General features: G+C 49.1%; 1 protein-coding gene across 1 annotated transcript; it reads right to left on the bottom strand.

Annotated features, from left to right (window-relative positions):
* Positions 1-21: 21 nt before the first annotated feature.
* Positions 22-22,280, bottom strand: VIL1 (villin 1). The gene is made up of 16 exons (XM_028481803.2): positions 22,178-22,280; positions 21,894-22,004; positions 20,150-20,352; positions 19,956-20,034; positions 19,623-19,721; positions 18,723-18,876; positions 18,054-18,154; positions 17,826-17,963; positions 17,070-17,228; positions 15,886-16,065; positions 15,155-15,300; positions 14,353-14,497; positions 13,722-13,910; positions 12,113-12,181; positions 10,721-10,861; positions 22-5,354 (listed from the first exon to the last, which is right to left on the bottom strand). Exons 1-16 carry the CDS (start codon positions 22,256-22,258, stop codon positions 5,241-5,243), a joined length of 2,109 nt encoding a protein of 702 aa, XP_028337604.1. The 5' UTR covers positions 22,259-22,280; the 3' UTR covers positions 22-5,240.
* Between the last annotated feature and the right edge of the window lie 306 nt (positions 22,281-22,586).

Here is a 22,586-nt window from a genome sequence, read left to right as displayed (position 1 = left end):
ACGCTCCATATTAATTGTTTTATGGAAACTTTGGTCTCACATCTGTAGCTGATTATCCTTTTTTTCTCCTACAAGAGTGGCACTTCCTTTTGTCTTAGGAATACATGTTGTAAATATATATATATGTACATACACACACACACATACACACACATATATGTGGAATGAATGGAGCCTTAAAGAGTTAGGATAGCCCACCAGAGTATGCCTGCTCAAAATTAATAGCACAGCAGTTTGGAGACGAAATGAAGTTGTCAAAGAGTCCATTCACTTGAGAAATGTGTGAAGATATACATATCACTTGGCATTTAGCTTTTATGTTCCTTGAGTAGTTTCACTCAAGTCTGTAATCTTTCATGTGTGTGTTTCCTATTAGTAAAGTTCACTGGAAAGCCAGCTCTCCATGTTACACTAATGACAGTTTGTCCTCCTGACAAAGGAGGGACATTTCTGCCACCTGACTTGAGGAGCTTTTTTAAAAAAAATTATTTCATGGATTTGTAATGCTTTTGCTGTTTACGTGCAGTCCCAAGAAATGGATTGTTGGTGCTTTGGAATGTGTTATGTTCCCACATTTGGTATTCATTGTACACTTTGTATTTTCTTTAAAGAGATTCCTTCACACAGTATTTTCATTGTATATCATCTATATTATTACCATGGTGAAGATAGAATCTTTTATTTTTCTTCTGTGTCATTCTTCCATGGAGCAAGCATTACCCTAACAGACTGCAGCCAAAACTTTAAGAGGTAGGAAAGTGATGTTGTCCCAATTGGGACTCCCCTACAAGATTACCTAGAGAATATGAAGAATGCTAGCATCTCTGTCTCCCATACATAGAGAGGTCAGGAGGAGTATTCTTGTGTTAAAGCTGAAACTCTGGACCACTAAAGCTGAAAGCCCTGCTTCAAGGGTGAAATTAAGCACATGAGCTATAGGATAAATCTTAAACATATAACCATTTGCTGTCTGGCTTTGCCCTTAAAAAAGGATGAGAATTAAAATATGATTGGTTTAGGTAATTCCAAGAACTAACAAATAACAAAGGTGCATAATTATCTTACTTTTTAGGTGCTTTGAGTTGAGGTTAAATGGGGTTCAACATTAAGTGCTGTGTTAGTCACTCAGCTGACAGAACCAGCTTGGTTAAGCAGCTTGTGAAACCATATAAAGAATGAGTTTGAGAGTAGAATTTTGTTCCTAAAATAATTTTGTGAGCCCAGGAATCATTAGGATCCCGCAGAGTTAAGTATAGCAAAGTGAAACCTTCAACATTTTCTTTCATTTTTAAGTCCAGCATAACAGAAGATGTAACATCTGTGCTGGAAGATTGCCTTAAGAGAGCTCCAGCCCTACTCTTGAAACTTGGATGTGTTCTGACAGAGTAACCTATTCTAAAATATTGAATCTTTGAATTGTAAATGGCCCCAGCACTTTTGCTTAACTACTGATAAAAGCTTTGTCTCCTACCATTTACCTACCTGTTAATGTAGTGAACGTTCCAAAGTGGTACGGTGGTAGGATATGCAGGAGTAGTATAGAGCAGAGGAAAATACTTGTTTAAAAAAACTAGCTTTTAAAATTTTGTTTATTTCCACTGGGGAGCCTTTTTTTTTTTCTTGAAAATAACTGGTTTTCTCATATGTGAGTGAAGTGATAATCAAATTCTTTAGCTGTTTATTACTTCTCTGTGTCTGTATTTGAGAGCTTTTGAGAGATGCTGTTAAAAATGATTGGGAATGATTTGACATGAGTGGGTGCATTCAGGGCATTTAAACAAATAGATATAATGCCATAAGCCTAGGTTGCCCATGAAGTACCCTCGTTTGACTTGCTTTTCATAGCTTTTGTGTGTGTATGGTTTAGAAGTACACTTGGCTTGAACCTAATTTGATTTGCTCTTCATGTCTAAGGCAGGAATTATTAGTTGAAAAAAGTAGATGAGTTATGTCACTGCTCATATACTTGCAAGTTTGGGACTTGAAATTTCCTTGATGTCTGTCCATTGTTTTGGCCTGGTCAGCCTTCCTCTCTCCCTTCACTCCTTCAACTATTACCCCTTTCACTACAGAGTTACTTTCTCATTTTGGTTCAGTGAAGGATTAATGACTACACATGGAGAGTTCAGCTGGACCATGATGATGGAGTTTGTTGTTTTTTTGAGCTGACTGTATGTATTTAAAAATTACAAGTAGATAATATTTTTTGTGCAGTTTGCTCAGAATCGGGGAATGGGGCATTTGGCATGTTGGTGCCCGAAAGGGACAAGTTAGGTAGGGACAGAGAGCTTCAGTTCCAGGCAGCTTGCACAATGACTAATGTTACATTACTTTAAATGACTTTGAATTGGAACTTGACAGTTCTTAGTTCTACACACAACTGATCTTAATTGGAATTTTTTGGAAGGGAAAGCTAAACTAAAATTCAAACTTGTTGATTATTATCACCTAACATTATTACAGAGGATTGGAAAGTTGCACGTGCCCAGATGCTGCTATCACTTTAGAAGCCCTGACTATAATTTAGGCCTATAAGGAGACAGAGTCTGTTTTGTAGGGAATATATTTATGTGTACAGACTCAGAAGTTCTGTTTCAGCAGTATAGAATAAGAAGCAAGTCCATGAATTATTCTTCTATTTATATTTTGATTCCAAGAGCTACTTGTTTACTTGCCATGGTCTGTTAATTTCAGGCCTAACTTACTGGCTCAATAACAAATGTAAATGTGTTTACATTTTAAGAAGTATGCAGCGATACTTAAAGATCAGTTCATTAACTCTGGGAGGCAAATACTAGACCAGACATTTCTTTATTTCTCTCGCTGATCAAGTGTAAAATTCTTCTAAAAGAGAAACTTTAAGAATTAAAACCTCAGCAAGTGAATTCATGAATTTACCTATTCTTCCATATTGCAGTTACCATTATGTAACTATAAATATAGCTCTACACATGTACAGCTAGTTGTATAATGAAAATTATTCGGAAACACCTAAATTAAAGATGTTCTTGGCAGTATCTCATATGTAGTGGAGCATTATGAGTGTAGAGAGAGCATGGGCGTTGAAAACATACAGGAAAAAGGTAGTTTGTAAACTCATTTGTGATCTACTGAACAGAGATAATATTAAAACAAAAATATTACCCTTCTTCCTCTTTCTTCTCTGTCCTCTAAATCGACTACAGTGGCTGCTCTTAGTCATCCAACCATTTTTGCCCTTTTGTTTTAAATCAGGGAAACAGAGCTGGATCTCCAAGTACATGTGGATCTTGTGTATACATGGAGATTTTTAGAAAAATCAACACCCAGTACTAGATGCAAGTCACATAAAAGTGTCCCCCCCAAAACAGAAACATCTTTTTCCTCCTCCCCATCTTGCTTTACACCGAGTAATGCTCTTTAAGTGTGTGCAAAAACTAAACAGATTTCTGCCCTCTAACATCTTTCTAATGCATTACTTCAAAATTCTAATTTTGTCTCTACCAATGTCTTATTAACATCTGAAAAATATATATATATTTATTTTATTGGAAAACTATAGTTTGTTAGGCCTTGAGAGTTTTGTGACAGGTTTCTTTTGCTGTGTCTCACCACGACCACTGACTTCTTTATGGCATGCTTTGATTACTAAACTTAAGGCAGTCTCTTTTGTTGTATCATATTTACACACAATTAGTGTTTTCCTTTCCATGTGTGCTATGTGTCTGAGGTTTGGAAGTTTTTAATAAAAAATGTGCCAGTATGAATACAAGCAGTTGATTTCAGTAATTTGGACTTAAAGTGCAGAGGTTTGAAGTAGAGCCGTGTCCACTGGTGTCAGAATAGAGTGGATGAGGGTCTGCATCAGGACTGGAGTTCGTTAGGTGCAATGCCAAAACAGAAGAGCAGTCATCTGAACTGGTCTGTTTCAAGAATAGAATGGGTGGAAGAGTGAGACACAGTGGTTGTACACACCTCTCGTCTTTAGGTTTCCGTCCCCCTCTTTTCCTTCCATCCCCATCTTCTCTGGCCTATTGTCAGTGTTGTTTATTTATGCTACGGAGAGGAGAACAGAAGTAAGCTTCCTACATTTTGCCTAGTTGAGCCACTACTAGGTTTGCTGGCAGCTTTGGCCACATTATTTGTGAGGTGATTTTCTTTCTTTGTGTTCAGAGTGACTTTTGATTCTGATTCTTTATGTTGTTTTGTATGGAGCGGCACTTTATCTGTGTTTTAGCAGAACTGTTCCTCTGTACCCTGTACGGTTTTTGTTTCCTTTTTAAATTATGCATAGAGTTTTCTGTGTGTGAAATTAAAGCCTTTATTAACCTTGTGTTGGTTCAACTGTTATTTCTGAAAAGGACATATTCTTGCAGACACTTAACCAGTTGTTGAAGTTGTGGAAATCACCTTCTTTTGGCCTTCTGACTTGGACTTTCAAGCGCACTGTTAACACCTTAAAGGGAATGGGATGGGAAACCAGGTATGGCTGAGTCAGCTCCAACATCCAGTGGATTTCATCTGAGGAGCCTGTGAAGCTTTGCAGAGGTTCTGGATAACAGTTTTTAAACCCAGCATGGGCCTTAACTGTGCTCTTCCTTTGCCTTATTATTAAGAGTACCAGAGAGGGGGGTGAAGTAGCATTTGCATTTCATACTTGCTGTTAGGCCTCAAGCCTAGGCCTAGTGGCTATGTTGCTCTCGCTGGGTACTGGTTAGTGAGTATTGTGAAACCTAAATAGGGCCATCACCTGGGCCGTTCAGCTCTTTCAAAGAATGGGTCCCCTTTAACATCACCTGAGGAAGGCAGTAAGAAAAGTATATGTGAAAAGGAAAAGCCATTGCTCTCGGAAAGATGTAAAACTGCAAAATGCTTCAGCCCACCTGCCGTAATTAAAAATGAGTCATGATAAAAGCCTAGGGAAGGCTCTTCCATCAAGTGTTGGGCTGCTCTTCTAAGAAGGGAAAGCTCTAAAACAGGATGGTTTAAAAGTAATGCAACACCCAGGATAAAAAAAAATGAAAAAAATGCAACCACCTTCTTCAGAGCTGAAATTGGGACCACAGGCTCCTTATGGAGGAATCATCTTTCTGGAGGAATAGGTAGATTACTAAACAGAAGTGGCATTGCCACAGACTGCTGCTCACAGGTACAACTGTAAATTTTCACTTCCATTAATATAGGACTAATACAAGTAATAACAAAATGAAGCTCTGCAAGCGGGGTAGGGTACTGCTTTAAACCACAGCTACTCTTGCTTCTCAAAATAGTCCTTTTTCTTTCTTGAGGTTTTGTTGTTTCCATCGAGGCAGAGCAGAGAAGGCAGCAGGAGTCATCCCCAAGGCCTTGGTGAAATCCTCAACAGACAGGTGCTCCTAGAAGAGGAGAGGGACCAGAGGGCAAAGGTCACGTTCTTGCCAGAGTTTGACTTGTTGAGTCATATAGGTGTGTACAGAAATCAAATGAGCAAAAAACAGTCAATGTTGTGAGAGCCAGGAAAGGGATGGGAAGGGGGGAGGTGGCATTTTGAGGTCCAAGAGATTTGATCCCTGAATTTGGAACATAATGAAAAGGACGGTAACAGCATGAGGCAGATAGAGCTCCTTTTCTTTTGACCAGGGTCAAGTTCACACTAACCCTGAAATAAGAATTACCACATTTGACTTAGCTTGTTTAAAATGTTGCTTCTCTTTCTAGGTCTTAGTTTTCCTCTCTATATAAATAGGAGAGGGCTTCTCTGGTGGTTGAGAATCCGCCTGCCAGTTCAGGGGACACGGGTTCGAGCCCTGGTCCAGGGAGATCCCACATGCCGTGGAGCAACTAAGCCCATGTGCCACAACTACTGAGCCTGAGAGCCACAACTACTGAAGCCTGCACGCCTAGAGCCCGTGCTCCACAACAGGAGAGTCCACCACAATGAGAAGCCCACGCACCGCAACGAAGAGTAGCCCCCGCTGGCCGCAACTAGAGAAAGCCTGCATGCAGCAACGAAGACCCAACGTAGCCAAAAATAAATAAGTAACTAAATTTATTTTAAAAAACAAAAAAAAGCTTCCTGACCTTGAATTTGGCAATGATTTCTTAGCTGTGACTCCAAAGGCACAGACAACAAAAGAAAAAAAGAAAAAGTGGACTTCATGAAAATTTAAAAATTTTGTGCATCAAAAGACGACACACAGGGACTTCCCTGGTGGTCCAGTGGTTAAGACTCCGTGCTCCCAATGCATGGGGCACAGGTTCGATCCCTGGTTGGGGAGCCAGGATCCCACATGGTGTGCAGTGCGGCAAATAAATAAACATGCCTGGGGAAAAAAAAGACTACGCACAGATGGAAGAAAATAGTTGCAAGTCATATATCTGATGACTTGCAACTATTTTCTGATGATGCAGCCAAAACTAAATTAATTTTTTTTAAAAATGGGCAAAGGGCTTCCCTGGTGGCGCAGTGGTGGAGAGTCCGCCTGCCGATGCAGGGGACACGGGTTCGTGCCCCGGTCCGGGAAGATCCCACGTGCCGCGGAGCGGCTGGGCCCGTGAGCCATGGACGCTGAGCCTGCGCGTCCGGAGCCTGTGCTCCGCAACGGGAGGGGCCACAACAGTGAGAGGCCCGCGTACCACACACAAAAAAAAATGGGCAAGGACTTAATTAGACATTTCTCCAAAGGCAACCTACAGATGGCCAATAAGCACATGCAAAGACACTCAACATCACTAATCATTAGGGAAACAAAAAACAAAACTGCAATGAGATAGTACTTCATGGTCACTAGGATGGCTATTACAAAACAAAAACAAAAACAGAAAACGGTAGTGTTGGCAAGAATGTAGAGAAACTGGAACCCTTGTGCATTGCTGGGAACCGCTATGGAAAATGGTATGGTATGCCTCAAGAATTACCATATGACCCAGCAATCTGCTTCTCGGTATATACCCAAAGGAATTGAAATCAGGGTCTTGAAGAGAGATTTGTACACCCACGTTCATAGCAGCATTATTCCCAATGGCTAAAATGTGGAGGTAACCCAAGTGTCCATTGACAGATGAATAGATAAGCAAAAAGTGGTATATAAATACAACAACATTATTCAGCCTTAAAAAAGAAGGAAATTCTGACACCTGCTACAACATGGATGAACCTTGAGGATACTGTGCTGAGTGAAATAAGCCCATCACATAAAGACACATGCTGTATGAGCCCACTCACATGCAGTTCCTAGAGGAGCCAAACCCATAGAGACAGAAAGCAGAATGGTGGGTGCCAGGGGTTGGGGGAGGAGTGGTGATGGGGGAGTTGTTTAATGGGTGCAGAGTTTCAGTTTGGGAAGATGAAAAAGTTCTGGAGGTGGGCAGGGTTGATGGTTGCACAATGATGTGAATGTGTTTATTAATGCCACTGAGCTGTACACTTAAAAATGGCTAAGATGGTAAATTTTATATTATGTATATTTCACCATAATTTTTTAAAAAGGGAAAAAAAAGAAAGTTAAGGTCATCTGATCCCAATACATGCTCCACTGCACCACACTCACCCCCTTTCCTGAGTGATTTCAGGGATCCTGTAAAGGTCATCTTTCCCTCCCAGACCGGCAAAGTATACTACTGTGCTCACAGGTGACTGAATTTTACCGTTATAGTTATCTTCATCTCTCTTGGCTTCTAGGTTTGTTCCTAGTTAAAAGGCAACATGTTCCTGGTTAAACCTCACCATGCTTCTGTATTCCACTGTGAATGCATCAGCCATTATTTTGTGGGAACAGGTTTTGCTTAGAGATGGTGGCAGGTAGCAGCAGGGGTTCAACTGAGGTGAGGGGAAAGACGCTAAGAAGCTAGGAAAGCCACGAAACAAATTTAGAGTCAAGTTTTGCCTAGCTATTGAGTGGAAAACAAAATATTTGGGTAGATGACATGTACCAGCTTCTCTCATCCTGTGGATAATCTAGAAGATTAGACAGCAAAATTCTACCTTTTCACTCTTGGTTTGAAAATCACGACTGGCAGTCACCTTCCTAGACCTTGGGTCTCTTCAGCCATAAGACTGAAATGACCTCTGCTCCCAGTTCAAACATGCTATAGTAGTGAAACTGCTGGGAGCTGGCCAGTATCCTCAAGGCATACTCAAGTAAGAACCCCAAATTCAAATTGTTAGAAAAGAGCATCTCCCACCTCCATCTCTGCTCCCCCAGGCACCAGAAGGGGACAGAGTCGGGGTGAGAGCAACGGGTTTCTTTTCAATCTGGGCTGTTCTGCTATGCAGGATTGCCCTGGAGAATGTTTTTTTGACTCCCTCAGAGAGCCCTGAACTGAACAGCTTCTTGGTAAACATCTGTAGATGGATTTCAAGCTCAGGTGGATCTGAAGCCCCAGTTTTCTAACCTGTCATCCCACCTCTGGGCATTTTCTGCTCAAGGCTCCTGGGAGCCCTCCCCACTCCCCAAGGCAGGGCAGTGGAGCACCTTGTTTTGGAAGAAGGTCCCTCACAGCTGTGGCTGCCATCTCAATGGTCTGCAAGTGCCTTAGGTGCCCTCTCTCTGTCCCACCCAAGCTGGCTCTGCAGCTTGGTTGAGACTTTTGGACTCTGACCCCCAGGCTAGAGGGCAGGGACTGCCCATCCCAGTGGACTTGTATCTTTCCACTGGTCCTGTTCTTGAACCCTGCGATCCTACAGCTGATTACTGGCCTCACCCATGCCCACATCCGCCTCTCTGTGGTTTACTCATTGGTACTCAAACAGGTTACCCTCTTGCTACTGCCTCTACGTCTGGAGCAGCCAGAGAGCTTGTCCACTCTCCCACTTGGCATGGAGCCCACAGCTCTGCTGCAAGAATCCACGCTACTCCCACAATTTAAAAAAGAAATCAGCAGCAACTGATTTTTTAAAAAGAATCTAAGACTTTTTAGACTGCTTCTACCATGGCGGGGTTGTCTTGATTCTTTTTGTTATATTCAAAATTAGCGATCTACTTAGCTTCCATTTTTGAAAATAGGTAAATGCATATTTAACTTTGTTAGATATTGCAAAATTCCCCTCTACAGGGGTTGTAACATTCTGCCCTCACACCAACAGAATAATATGTTTTTCCACAGCCTTACCAACAACATATAATGTCAATATTTAGCCCCCTTTTAATCACCTGCTTCAATAATGTTGGCTGCCTTTCCCTTTAGAAATACTTTTTCTGTGCTACATGATATGACAGTAACAGCGGGACTCAGAAGATCTGATTCTTGCTCTGACTTTGCTACTGACTAGTTACATCACATTAGGCAAGTCACTTCCCCGCTCTGGGTCTGAGTTTTCTCAGGTGCAACACAAGCAATGATAATAACAGCCTACCTGTATAGAGCACTTCCTATGTACCAGGGGCTGGGCAAATAATAATATTTGTAACATTATTATGAATAATATTATATGATATTGGGATCATCCCAATTTTACAGTGAGGACACATGGGTGGATGTGGGAGAGAATGCATAAAAGGGTTCTAAAGGTGACGGGTAGGATGCAATGTTCTGGAAACAATACACTTATGCATATATCTGGCCCAAACCCATAACAGATGTTCCTGGAGAAAATGGTCATCTCACTTCTGTAGATTCATTAATTTATCTCTAAGACTTCTTTATGGTTTATTATACACAGAGTAAATTTCCTCTTCTCTCAGTACCCTCTCAGGCTAGATTTGCAGTCTATTTTAGACCTTCATGAAGTGGGAATGAATCCTGGAAATGTGGGTTTTGTTTTCTTCTTCTTTTGGGCCGCACCGCACGGCATGCGGAACTTCCCTGACCAGGGATCAAACTCGTGCCCTGTGCAGTGGAAGCACAAAGTCTTAACCACTCATAAAAAACACACACACTCATAAAAACATGGCACTTTGGACAGGACCCATGAGCTAAAGCTTGGCGGTCTGTATTCAGCAAAAGCCAGGGAGGTCCAGAAATGTGTTTTTTAACAAGCCCTTCTTGCCAAACTCTCGCCCACAAGTGGTCCACACAGACAGCAGCTGCAGCTACCTGATGGACCCTGTGCCAATGAGACTCCTCCCCGGTGCTCCTCTGAATTGCCAGCCCGCCAAACATGTATTTCAGCCAGGATGTCTCCTGGGTGCTGCAAACGACATGGCTGCCACTAAACTCATGATTGTCCCCTTCTAAGCTGGGTCTGACTCAGGATTTTTATCTCAGAAAATGACACAACTTTCCCCTCTCACAACCTTTATCCGGTCGTTACCAAGTGTCGTTGACTTAACCTCCGAAATATTTCCCTGAACCTTCTCCTTCCCTCCACCCACCCCCACCTCCACCTGCCACCATCTCTCCTAGGCTCCCGTCTACCTCTCAGCCTGGCTTGTGGCTGCTGCTTTGGGCCACCTGCCAGTCCATTCTTCACTGAGCAACTAGAGTGGTCTTTGAAAAGCGTAAACCTGACTGCCACTCCCCTGCTTCACCATAATGGTTCCCCTTGACTTTTAGAATGGACACCGCCCACCCCTAGCCTGGCATAGAAGGCACTGCCCAGTCCCCCGCCCCCCTATCAGCCGCCCCTCCCCAGCTCCACACACCCCACCGCTCTGGCTACCTCGTCCTTTCGCCCGAGCTGTGTTTACTTCCTGCTTCTGGGCTTCGTGTATACGGTTCCCTTCTCCAAGAGTAACCCACTCTGCCTGAATAATTCCCGTTCACCTTTCAGGAGGAAATCTCTGACTCAATCAGATTCGTCCTCCTTCTCAGTCTGACCCACCTCCCTCCTGCTGGGATCCACACCCTCGGGAAGCTCCTCCACAGGCTTGTTTGCCAGCTGCTCCAGGGGAAAGATGGTTAGAGGCCCAGAAGTGATATTGCTGTTAGCGTTGAACACATCTAGTTTAGGGTTTGTGAGCTCCTAGGGAAGAAAAGGAAAACACTGTTAGTTCAGCTGGCTTGTGGCTGCCTCCCAGGCTGACTTTTTCTCTGAAGTCAACACTGACCCTAGGGGACCTCCTTCAAGAAGCCCTCCATGGGGATTCCCTGGCGGTCCAATGGTTAGGACTCGGCGCTTTCACTGCCGAGAGCCCAGGTTCAATCCCTGGTCAGGGAACTAGGATCCCGTAAGCCTTGCAGTGTGGAAAAAAAAAAAAAAAAAAAAAAACACAAAGAAGAAGGCTTCCATGACCCGCGCCTCCCACTGTCCACACGCACATACACACACTCATAAAAACATGGCACTTTGGACAGGACGCATGAGCTAAAGCTTGGCGGTCTGTATTCAGCCAAAGCCAGCTGGTGTAAGATGACTGTTTTGTTCTATGACTTATGAACTTCTCCATGGCTACCCTGATGTTCGAGGTCTACCTTGGACATTTATGACCCTCTTTCTCTTATCTGTTGTGAAACCGTCATCCGTAAATTCACTTAGCCTTGACCTATCTATCTATGCTTTCCTGCCTGCACCACCCGTCAACCAAGAAGGGTTTATTGAGTGCCACAGGGTTCCCAGCCTGAGGGTGAGGCTGAGGAGACACACGTGTTATCTGCTGGTAACCCAGCGTGCTTGGGAAATTGCTCTCATGTTCTGGACACACTTCTGCAGAGTCTACTTGGTCTTGTTGCCCCTACAGGCCTGTGAACTTATTTGATTTCATATTTCCACATCCTAGGCCTGTAGGCGGGACACATTTCCATGAGCTAACTGAAACATCGAAGAAAAAGGTTATTCTACCCAGAGAAGGGATCCCCAGGGTGATGATAGTAGAGAAATCACTATTTCCCCAAGTGTGATCTGCGGACTAACTGCATCAAATTACCTCGGCCCTTTGTGAAAAATACACATATTACTGGGTCCCAGCCCAACTTTACAAACCAGAATTTCGGGAAGTGGGACCTTGGAATCTGCATTTTAATAAGCTTCCCCCATCCCCTAGTTCCCCATCACCCAGACTCTTATGCATGATAAAATTTGGGAACCATTTCACTAGGGAATGGAGGAGACAAAACAGCTAGAGGCATTGAAGTTAAACAACAAGAAGAACTTCTAGGAGAAGTGGGAGGGAACAATGGAAAGGAAGCAGAGGACCCTGGCATCTTCCGTGGAGCTGTCTCAGCTCTCACGGATCTGACCATTGTCAATGGCCACCGCCAACTGCCCCGTACTCACAGCAGTGATCTGGCCCCAGTCCCCAGAGTTTCCAAGCTCCGCCTTCAGGGCCTCATAGGATTTGGTGTTCTGCATGTAAAGTAAGTAACAAATTAGACCTGGGTCTCAGCAGAGGAGACGGAAGAATATTTTCCTTCAGGCTTTGAAAGAAGACCGGCCTAGGGCCCGGGGGTGAGAAGGAGATGAGGGAGCTCAGGGGGAGGCTGGAGGACGTCCCTGAAAAAGGAGGTTGGATGGTAAGGATGAGCACGAAGGGCTGACGGGTAACAGGATCGGGCAGAGGGCTATTTGCCCTGCTTGGCCCAACATGGGGATGGAAAGTACGATTTTTCCCCACCCTCGGGGTCTAAGCAGCCGCACACAGTCTTGAGACCCCCGCCCACACTGTGTAGGCTCTGGGGGACTGAGGGGTCCTGGAGAACTGGGGGGCTCCTCTCAGAGCCTGGAGGGGACCCTACCACAGAGGAGTGAAGGGAGTAGAGGGGACCTTGGCTCCATGGGGAGCCCCATCTCCACATCCCCAGGGCCTGGCAGCAAGCATGGCGCCTTATGAGCTCCAGTTATGCTGACTGAATAAATGAGTGAATGAATAAGTGATTGAGTGGTGAATGAATGAGTCTGAGAGAGATGCCAGCACAGACTTGAGGTGGGGGAAGACCTGGCAGAGTTCTTGACTTGGGACACTGACCTGGATTTGAGAAGTTCTGGCATCTAGGTGTGCCGCCTTGAGATTTGTTTGAATCCATCATCAAGACTAAACTTAGCTCATCAAACACTGAATTTGTTTAAACTCATTTGAGGAAATTAATCTAACCTTTGTTTCCCTAATCTCATCTGTTGTGTCAATTTCATGTACCCAAAGCCACCAGGCCAACATTCATTCTACCTTAGCCTTCCTCCTTCCTTCAGAGAACGTTCACTGGGGTTCCGTTTTGAGGAGCTGCCCTCTGCTTCTATCTGAGACCAGTTTAGAATATCCTGTGGAAATCTGATTCACTGTCCCTCAGGTAAGGACCACGTATAGGACCCATTTTGCTTAAAATTTGGTTCCAGGAGACATCCGTCTTTAGACGCTTTCCTTTAGAACTGACATGTTCAGAGGACCCACCAATGCTGTCCCATAGAAGTTTCTGCAATGATGATGGAAATGTTCTTTTTCTGTGCTGTCCAATATGGTACCCCTCAGCCACATGTGACTAGTGAGAAATCAGTTCCTTAATTTTAATTCTTTAATTCATTAATTTACTGAGAAATCAATTCTTTAACTTTAAAGAAATCAATTTAAATGCAAATTTTAATTAATTTGCATTTAAAGAATCAGTACTGCTCTTACTAATAATGTCCAAGAGCTTTGAGCTAAATCTAGTACACAAGCAAGACACTGTCATTAGCCTAGGTTTTTGATAGATTTCCTTTCTTCTCCCTCACCAGGGGCCTTAATGGTCTTGCTGCAGCCTTACTGTTTATTCTAAGTCTCCTCAAACCCCTTTACAGATATATCACAGGTCGTCCATCACAATGAACAGAAAAGCCAGGAGCCCACCCTGCCCTCGATGTGCCTTGAAGGATGCACTGGGCTGGAAGGAGCAGGTGGGCTGGGGCCACTCACTCTCCACCTGAAGGGATCCCAAGCCAGGAACCAGCCCGTGAATATGGGGGGCTCGTGTCCTTGCTTCACCACAATGATGGGGGTCTCGGGGTCCCGGCCGCTGGGGTGGGTCTTGAGGTATTCCTGCACCGTGGTGGCTGCAGCTTTCTTCTCAGCCTCATTGGCATTCTTTCCAATCCAGAAAAAGACCTGTGGAGCATCCCAGAGTCAGTCCTTCCTGTCCTCCCTCGGCTCCCCCAGGCTCAGATGTCCAGAAGTGGACCCTGACCTTGGGCAGGCCCCATCAGGCCTTGATTTTGCCTCTGGAAATGGAGGTTGGACAGATGCCCTCTGCTTAGATATTCTGCAGATGTGTGACTCCCAGCCTCTCCAGAGCCAAAGACCCTCAAAAGCACTCCTCTGCCTCATGAAATGAATTGGACTTTGGGAGAAGAATACATCCTGCCCTGCAGTCCCTCCAGGCATGTTCCTCTCTGCTTGCATTCTTCTTTTTTAGGCTCGTAACACCACTCCCAGGGAGAACACATATGGGAGCCAAGAAAACGTCAAACCTTACCTATCCTAAAGCCACTATTTCTCGGCTCTGGGGATTGAGGTGGTGGGAAGGGAGGTCCCCAGGCCTCAAACCTACCTGGTCCCAGACATCTAGCAGGAACACATCATCCTCTTCCAAGTCATCCTGATTGAAGTCAGGGATCTCTGTGGCCAGGAAGCGCCCGGTCTGATTGGAACATTCAAAGAGCCGAGGAGTGATCACCAGGGTTTCCTCCTGCAGCCTGCAAGGTGGAGAGGAGATCACAATGGAAAGCCTGTCTCCTAGGAAAATGCTCTTTCTTCTGATCACACAAAAGTTCCCGAGTCCTCCCAAGAGTCCAGGAGCTCTCCAAGGGAGAAATTCCCACCAATCTTCCAGGACATACATTTCAGTGGCTCTTCTATAGTCCTGTTAGGAAGTTCTTCCTGATATCTTCCCTCTATTCCTCCTGATGCTACTGTAGTACATGCCCTTTTGCTTTTGAATGGGGGAATAGTGGATCATGGACCTTCTTTAGAAAAAGAGGGTTTACAGCTTGTGTTCCTCAGCATCTGGGTCCTGTGGCAGCATGGAAGGACAGGAGCTGCTGGGACCCTGGCATCTTCTTCCCAAAGGGCACACCTGTAGCCCTGCCCCTCTCTTTGAGCTGCCTTCTATGGCTGTGGAAATACCCCCACCAGGCCCCCGGCATTCCATGGTAAGCAGCACAGACACAGCCCCAGTGCCTGAGAGGCTCCAAGGGCCTGGGCTGCCCCTTACTCACCTGGCAGCCCTGAGAGCCTGGCACGCAGAGTTCTCAATCCATACCTGCTGCAGGCTCTGGGCCATGCGGGTGGAGATGCCGGGAGGCTCTCCAGCCTCGCAAAGTGAGCTGGCAGTCGACGGACCTGGGAGTTACCTCTTGGTGCTGGCATAGGGGGCTTTCCCACCCAGGGCCATCCAGAAGTTGGCCGGCTCCTGCCCTTCCACCACCACTTGTTTCTCGGTCCGGGAGATGGTGTCAGCAACCATCTTGGCCATTTCCCGCTCGTCCCCACTACAGCCCTGGGAAAAGAGGGGGTCGGCTGTGCTGGGGGAGCCCATCTCCTGTGCCACGCCTCCCCCTCCTTCCACCACATTCACTGGCCCAGAGCTCCCAGGTCTGGGAGGTTCTCCTGGATCAGCGGCCCACGCACACAGCCCAGGCAGAGGCAGTTCTCCCAACCTCTCCTCTGTCCTTGTTGCTCCAAAGGATGGCAGAGGAGACAAGACAGTCTGCACTCCTACTGGGCAGGAGGAAGTCTCCAAGAGACTGAGTCCTCCTGACAGAGATAAATGGGGAGGCAGCTACAGGCACAGGGAGAGTGAGAGAGCCCAAGACATAAAGACAGAGCAACACGGGGACAGACAGGGTTGTCCAGAGACAAATGGACTGAGAGAGACCTACTCGGACACAGAGGCAGAGAATCAGGATGGCCAGACCCAGCGCCGCGAAGGAGCGAGGCAGGGCTAGAGGCATCAGGGAAACCAGAGAGCGGGACCTACCCGGCCAGAGGCCCCTGCCCTGACCCACACGGGGAGGCTGCTCTGAGGCTGGGGGACCACCAAGATGCACGCGGAGAGGGGGAGGCCACTGGACCCTGCACACACCTTCCCACACCACAGGTAGCAGCAAGACGGGGTCTTGAGGATGAAGACGTCATTGGAGTTGAGGGAGGCGGCCTGGGCCGGGACCTCAAAGGCCTTGGTGTTGTTGGTGCTGGCGCCCCGGACCTGGAACAGCTGTGTGGAGGGCACAGGCTCCACGCTGTTAGCCCGAGAGGTGCCTCCCTGCAGGGAGAGAGGGGCAGGAGTAACTTAGTAAAGGTGATGGGGGATTAGAGGGGCGACAGAGGTGGGGTGGGTCTGCTGCCCATCCTGGTCCTCTACACCATCACCAGACTATAGTCTTTCCAAAACATTGCTTTGGTCATGGGTGCTTCCCTGCCTGAAACCTTCATTCGGCTTACAGACTAGAACCCAGCTTTCAGCGCGGCCCTTGATGTTGAAGGTGGAGACTTCCTTTCCAGAGTCACTCTCAGCTCTCTCCAAACCCTCCATTTAGCTTGGCCAGTTTCTCACTGCTCCCCACGGGGCCCTTCCTCCGGGCCTTTGTCCTGGCTGTGCCCCTGCATCGCGTGCCCTCGTTTTACCTCTGCTGAGCTCTTCAACTCTGACCCCAATGTCAAGACCTCCTCCAAACCCCCTTTCCTTCATGGACTCTATGCCTGTTCCCTGATTACTGTATGCATGCTCCCCTTTGAATGCAACATATTTCTGGCATTTACGCACACAGTGCCTCGGGCTGTTGGTTCACTGGTTGCCCAACAAGATGGTAAACAGCATTGGCATGGCATTTTTCCCCCCTTGGTGCTTTGCAGAGGGCTGTATGCTTAGTAAGTGCTCAATAACCAGATTACTGCTTAAAGGAATGCAAGAGACGGCTATTTCATTACGTCAGAAGGCGCCAGTGCATTTTAGACAGGTCCGTCGTTAGGCAGATCCAGCCACAATAATTTCTTTTTTCATGGAGAGGCCCCAAGGAGTAGGGGTGTAGAGAAAAACAGTACTTGTATGTTATGTGCTAAGTGTTTATCAAACGGATTTTAAAAAATACTGAATTGCCGTTTCTATTACCATCCCACATAGATGATGGAGCCTCAAACAGTCCTCTCCTAGGGAGAATGGGCTTCACCCTAGCCCCGCTCCCACCCCATGTCCCCTTCCCCATCTCCTGGATGCCCACCCCGCCTCAGCTGCCAGGACTGCCAGGCACCCCGGTCCAGCAGCCACACCTTGTAGACCACCATGCGTCCTTTGAAGATGGACATGAGGTGAGGTGACTCCTTGCCCATCGGGACCAGGATCTGGACTGGTTCATTGTTGTACTGCTGGTCCAGGATGACCGCTTGATAGGCCGAGGCTGTGATTTCATCCTGGCTGGCCTGGCTGCCCTGGAGATGAGCAGGATGGAAAGGGTAGGATGAGGACAGCCCCCGATCCTGACTCCGTCCCCAGCCTTAGCCACAACTCCATCCCCAATTCTGCCCGGCCCCAAAACCAACTGTCTTCCCCACCAAGCCCCACCCCGGACACAGCCCAAATCCCCACCTGACCCAGACCTCAGTTCTGATCCCAGCCCCACACCTAATCTTTTTCCAGCCCCAGTCCACCCTTGACCCACCTTGACCCCAAACCTCCTCTCCCGCTTACTGCACCTTTCTCAGGGAAACACCATGGCTACCACACCACTCAACCCCAGCACCCAAGCATCTCCCTCCTCCCTCACATCTGGACATAGAAACCCACAGTCAGAGCAGATAAAGGGAATGGGAGTTGGAAGAGAGACTCAGAATCAAAAGGGGAAAGGGTTGGAGTGGGGATACTCAATGTCAGTGGGATCTCACAGCCAAAGCAGTTCCAAGATAGAAAAGGGGCGAAATCCCCATCACCAGAGATATTCAATTCAAGCGCAATGGCCACTTGGCCTGGGTATAGTGGAGGGGGAGCTGAGCTGGCTATGCTCTGGACAGGGTGGGGTGGGGCTTGACCTGCCAGATGTAGAGCAGGTAGTACTTCTTCTCGCCGATGAGGTAGGTGTAGAGCAGCAGGTAGCAGTCGCCCCCATAGAAGTGGCCGAGCCACTTGGAATCCACAGGCACCAGCTCTAGGTCCTCAATGCGCCATACCTGGGGCGGGTACCGGCTAGTGTGAGGTCCAGGACAGGCTCTGCCAACCCCTCCGCACCCATCCCGGGCCACCTTCCTCCCTCGCCATACCTGCACCTCCCCACTCCCATCGTCGACCATCTTCTGCTGGGCAGCCACCTGAGGCTGGACGTGCATGGACGTGGCATCAAACTTCACCTGTTCCACCCTAGCTGGAGTGAGGGGGAATCATGATACCCAGTGTCACCAGCTGAGTTCCCCCAGGTTCTCACAACAGCCCTGAGCGGAAGCTACAGTTCTTAGACCCATTTTACAGATGAGGAAACTGAGGCCAGAGAGATTCAGTAGCTGACCCAAGGTCATGCAGCTAGAGAGTGGCAGAGTTATAACACAGAACCATGTCTCCCTCCAGTAAGGCTCATGCTTCACCGGGGCCTCCCAGAGCAGCCAGAGAAAGGACAACCCTTTTCTCCTCCCCCAGGTGCCTGGCATGGAGCTTGCCCTCGGCAAATATTGTCCGGGAGACTAAAGTTTTCTGGGTTCCAGGGAGACCCAACCCCACTCCAAATGAAAGTCAGGCTGTTCTCAGCTCCCTTTTTGTGACAACTCTTGAGTTTCTCCAAGTCCCTTTGTGTCCCCACCCCACCTGGGGAGTCCAGAGCCAGGGTGAAAGTGCACATGCAAGAGGCGTGTTCAGGAAGGAGGGCAGGAGACAGGTCTGTGCTCTCTGGACCCCCTCTCCCGGCTTCTGGTCCCACCCTGCCTCGGGCCAACCCTCACCCACGGAGCCCACGGCATGGGTTTTGCCCAGGCCTGAGGCCCGGTTGGGCACTGTCCACTTCTGGAAGAGCTGCTGAAAGACGGCTGACTCGGCCCCATCATTCTGCACCTCCACCTGCGTGCTCGGTGGGTACTGCTTCGCTTTGATAAAGTTCTGGGAAGAGAAGGAGGTGGCTGGGCCTGTGTCCCTCCCCCAGTCCCCAACCCCTAGTGAAAGCCAAAGCCTGGCTCTAACCCCAACCAGATCCAACCACTAATCTATCCCAGTCCCAAGCCCAAACCAGAATCTTACCACAGTCCCAAGCTGACCCCAAACCTAACCCTGCTCTGACCCCCACCCCAAGGGCAAACCAGACCTAACTCGACACCACCTCCAACCTAGCTCTGACCTCAACCCTGAATACACTACTAACCTCAAAACCCACTTGTGACCCCAACCCCAAGGTCAGATCTGACCCAAACCTGAACCCAGCCTCCATCTCCAACCTTGAACCCCACCCCCCAATCCAACGCTGACCCCAAGCCAGTTAGAATTACTGACTCTTAACTCCTACAGGGACCCCAAACTCTGACTTGGCCTCTGCCCCATGCTGACCCAACCCCCTCTTGTAGGAAGGCCAGCCTCCATTTCTCCCTCCCTTGTCCCAGCCACGCTGCAGGTGGGAGCCCGCATTCTGCAGAGGCCCCCAGGTTGCCGGGTGGTTGGCTATGCAGTATGCAGAGACCCGCCAAGGTGGCTACAGAGCGGATATCCAGACCCCCTGGAGCTAAATCAGGCTCGGAGCCTTCCCTGGCCTCTGCCTGGGGCTGTGCCTGGCCCTGACCCCGCTGCCCTCTCCCTGCTGGAGTCGGCTTCTCTGACTTCTCCTCCAAGTTCTCCTCCCTGACGCCCAGGCCCACCAGTGCCTGGCTCATGGCTTCCCTCTTCTCCTGGGCATTGACATTCTTCCCCTTCCACAGGTAGATCTTCAGGCCCCCCTGGTCCAAGATGTAACAGTCCTGGAGGCGGGAGAGAAGGACACAAGGTGAGAGCCTGAGGGCGCCCTCGGTACTTGGCTGGGGGAGCGGCAGGCACAGGAGGTCGCCTTCCCTCACACGCCACCCCGCCCCTCCACAACCCCTCCACAACCGCCCCAGGCCCCTGGCGCCGCTCCTACTTGGGGGAGAGTGGGCAGGGGCTGGGCAGGGGGCTGATGGGAGTTGGGTCTGGGGGCGGCCTCCAGACCCTCTCACCTCGTGACTGAGCAGGTCCTGTGTGAGCGGCCGCGTGGCGACTTCTCTGACCACCACATTTCCCCCTGAGTCAGACACGCTGCGGGACAAACGTACGGCGTAGACAAGGGGGGGTCCCGGGCCCTCACCTGAGGAATCCTCCCTCAGGAAGTCCCCCAGGGTCAAGAGGGGCCCAGAGGCAGCCGGGCACTCACTGGTACAACTTGAGGGCGGCCTTGAGTGCCGGCTCCACCACCGTGTCTGGCACGGCGGCCTTCAGCTCCTTCCGCTGGCCCAGCACGTGGTTCATGATCTCCATCAACTGCGGCGAGGCCTTCTCGTCCTCCCCGTCCACTACGCCCACGTAGGTGCGCCCACCCCGCTCCTGGTCTCGGATCTCCTTGGCCAGGGTCATGCCCTGCAGGGAGGCCCCGGGACCCGTGAAGGCTGGCGGGGGGCAGGGGACAGGGCAGTGTCTGCCACCCCAAACCGCACCTGGAGAGCCCAGCCCCCTACAGCAGCCCCAAGGGGGAGGCACCTGCCCGGCCCTTCCCTTTTGATGGGGGACCAGGCTTTTCAGATGCACGTGAGGAAACCAGGCAAAAATCCCAGGAAGAGCAGGTTTCCTCTTGGGCAGGAGAGGGTCTGGAGGGGACCTGCTGGGCCTTCGTTTTTGACATTGTTTGAAATTTGTGATTTTACTTCACAGTTTTGCATAAGAGGTGAGCCCTGAAGATCACAGTCCTCAGTCTCTTTGCCCCAAAGCCGTGTACACACACACACACAGAGGCTCACGTATGTGCTCACACATACACCCACACCCACACGCTCACACACACACACAGCAGTCTCTCATGTGCTCACACAGATGTCCAAACACACACACTCACACGCAGGGCTGGCTTACCCTCCTCTGCCCAGCTTCTACTGCTCAGTTACTGGCCTTTCCAACCCGGTCCCCTTCTCTCTCCACTCCCCCCAGGCCCTCTCCCCCAGTGCCAAGGCTTCTGCGCTCAGATGCATATCTGTCTCCTGCCCAGCCCTCTGTTTTCATCCGATTTCTCCAACTCCCATGATAACCCCCTTTTAAGATGTCCCAAACCGAACTCTTGATTTTCTCCTCAACTCTGTTGCTTCTTGATCTTCCCATCTCAGGAAATGGGACTCCATCCATCCCCACAAAAAGCACAGCCTTTGACGTCTGCCTCGCCCCTCTCTCGTCACCCCCAATCTGACACGCAAGTCCCGTGATTCCACCTTCCCAGCCGCGCTCCTGTGTGCCCTCAAACCCTCCACTCCCTCTCGCTTCTCAAAAGTCAGAGTGACCTTCAACGGCCTCCCAGGCACTGAGAACAAAACCCAACCCTCTCACACAGGCTTCTGACCACATAACATGTCCTATGAGACCCACCCACCCTCTGCTCCAAGCTCCCCAGAGCCCTCATTTTGTGCTCTGGCTGAGCTAGGAGGTTCCCCGCCAGCCACTTCTCTCCTGCCTCCCCCCAGAAGCCTTCTTAGAACTCTCAGAACCCTCAGCGCCACACTCCTCACCTCCCACTTCTCCAATATTGCCCTCCATGTCTGTCTTCCCCACTGGACGGCCAGCTGGAGGCCAGAGCCAGGGCAGGGCGCTGCCCATTTCATTCACCACCAGATGCCCAGTGCTTGGCACAGGGTCTGCCACACAGCAGGGACTCATTAGACGTGAGTGGATCAGCCAGGGTACACACACGCGAACTCCAACACGCATAGCTCTCCCCATACACGTGAAGACTCAGATCCACCTTCAAACACAGTACCCTGGACAGTCAGGGGAGAGACGCCTGGGGAAATGGGGGCTGCTTGGGGTGTGGCAGCGGTCTGGCAAGTTTGACTGGGAGGGAGGCTGGGTGCTGGGTGCAGGAGCAGGTCGGGGCAGGGTGGGATTTGGGGGGAGGGGTGGTGCACCAGCAGGGTTACCCTGAGTCTCTCCATGCGGTTACTCTCTGGCCCGTTCCACTGGATGATAAGCTTCCCGAGGTCCAGGAGGAAAACATCCCCACGGTTGAAACTCTTCCAGGACAGCTCCACCTGGAGAGCCATGGGGCAGGCACAGACCCCACTCAGACCCCATCCATCACCCCCATCACCCATCATCTCTTCCTCACCCCTTCTCTGCCCCTCACCCCTCCTCAGCCTCTGCTTTCCACCCAGGCTGGGAGTGGGGAGAGGAGAACACGCCCACGGTCCTGGTTGATGCCCACCTCTCCGGCCACCACATTCCTCTTGCCCTTGACATGTAGCAGCCGCTGGATGTCATAGGAGTTGGTCTCCACTTGTTTCATGCCAGAAGCCACACCCCCTTTCCGGATCCTGTGAAGAGAGGTGAACTGACCCAAGGGAGTGGACTGGGAGGTGTGATAGGTCCCCGTCCTCCCACATCTTGGGTACCTGGTTGCCACAGGGGCCATTTGAGGGCTGGGGCTGGGACTAGGGAGGTGCATGAGGCACCTCGGGCACAGACTCTCAGGGCCATGCAAGGTCGGTCTATTGCCTCAATTTGCATGACCCTGGCAGTGAGTGCCTCTTTGGAGTTTGTACCCTAGATGCCTCACTCACCTCACCCTAGTCCTTGCCCTGTTGAGAGCCCTGTGCATGGTAATGTGGTAACGT

This window comes from Physeter macrocephalus, chromosome 2 (genome assembly GCF_002837175.3).
Source record: "Physeter macrocephalus isolate SW-GA chromosome 2, ASM283717v5, whole genome shotgun sequence".
In the NCBI taxonomy this organism is placed as follows: Eukaryota; Metazoa; Chordata; class Mammalia; order Artiodactyla; family Physeteridae; genus Physeter; species Physeter macrocephalus.
This window is presented reverse-complemented; position numbering and strand designations above follow the sequence as displayed.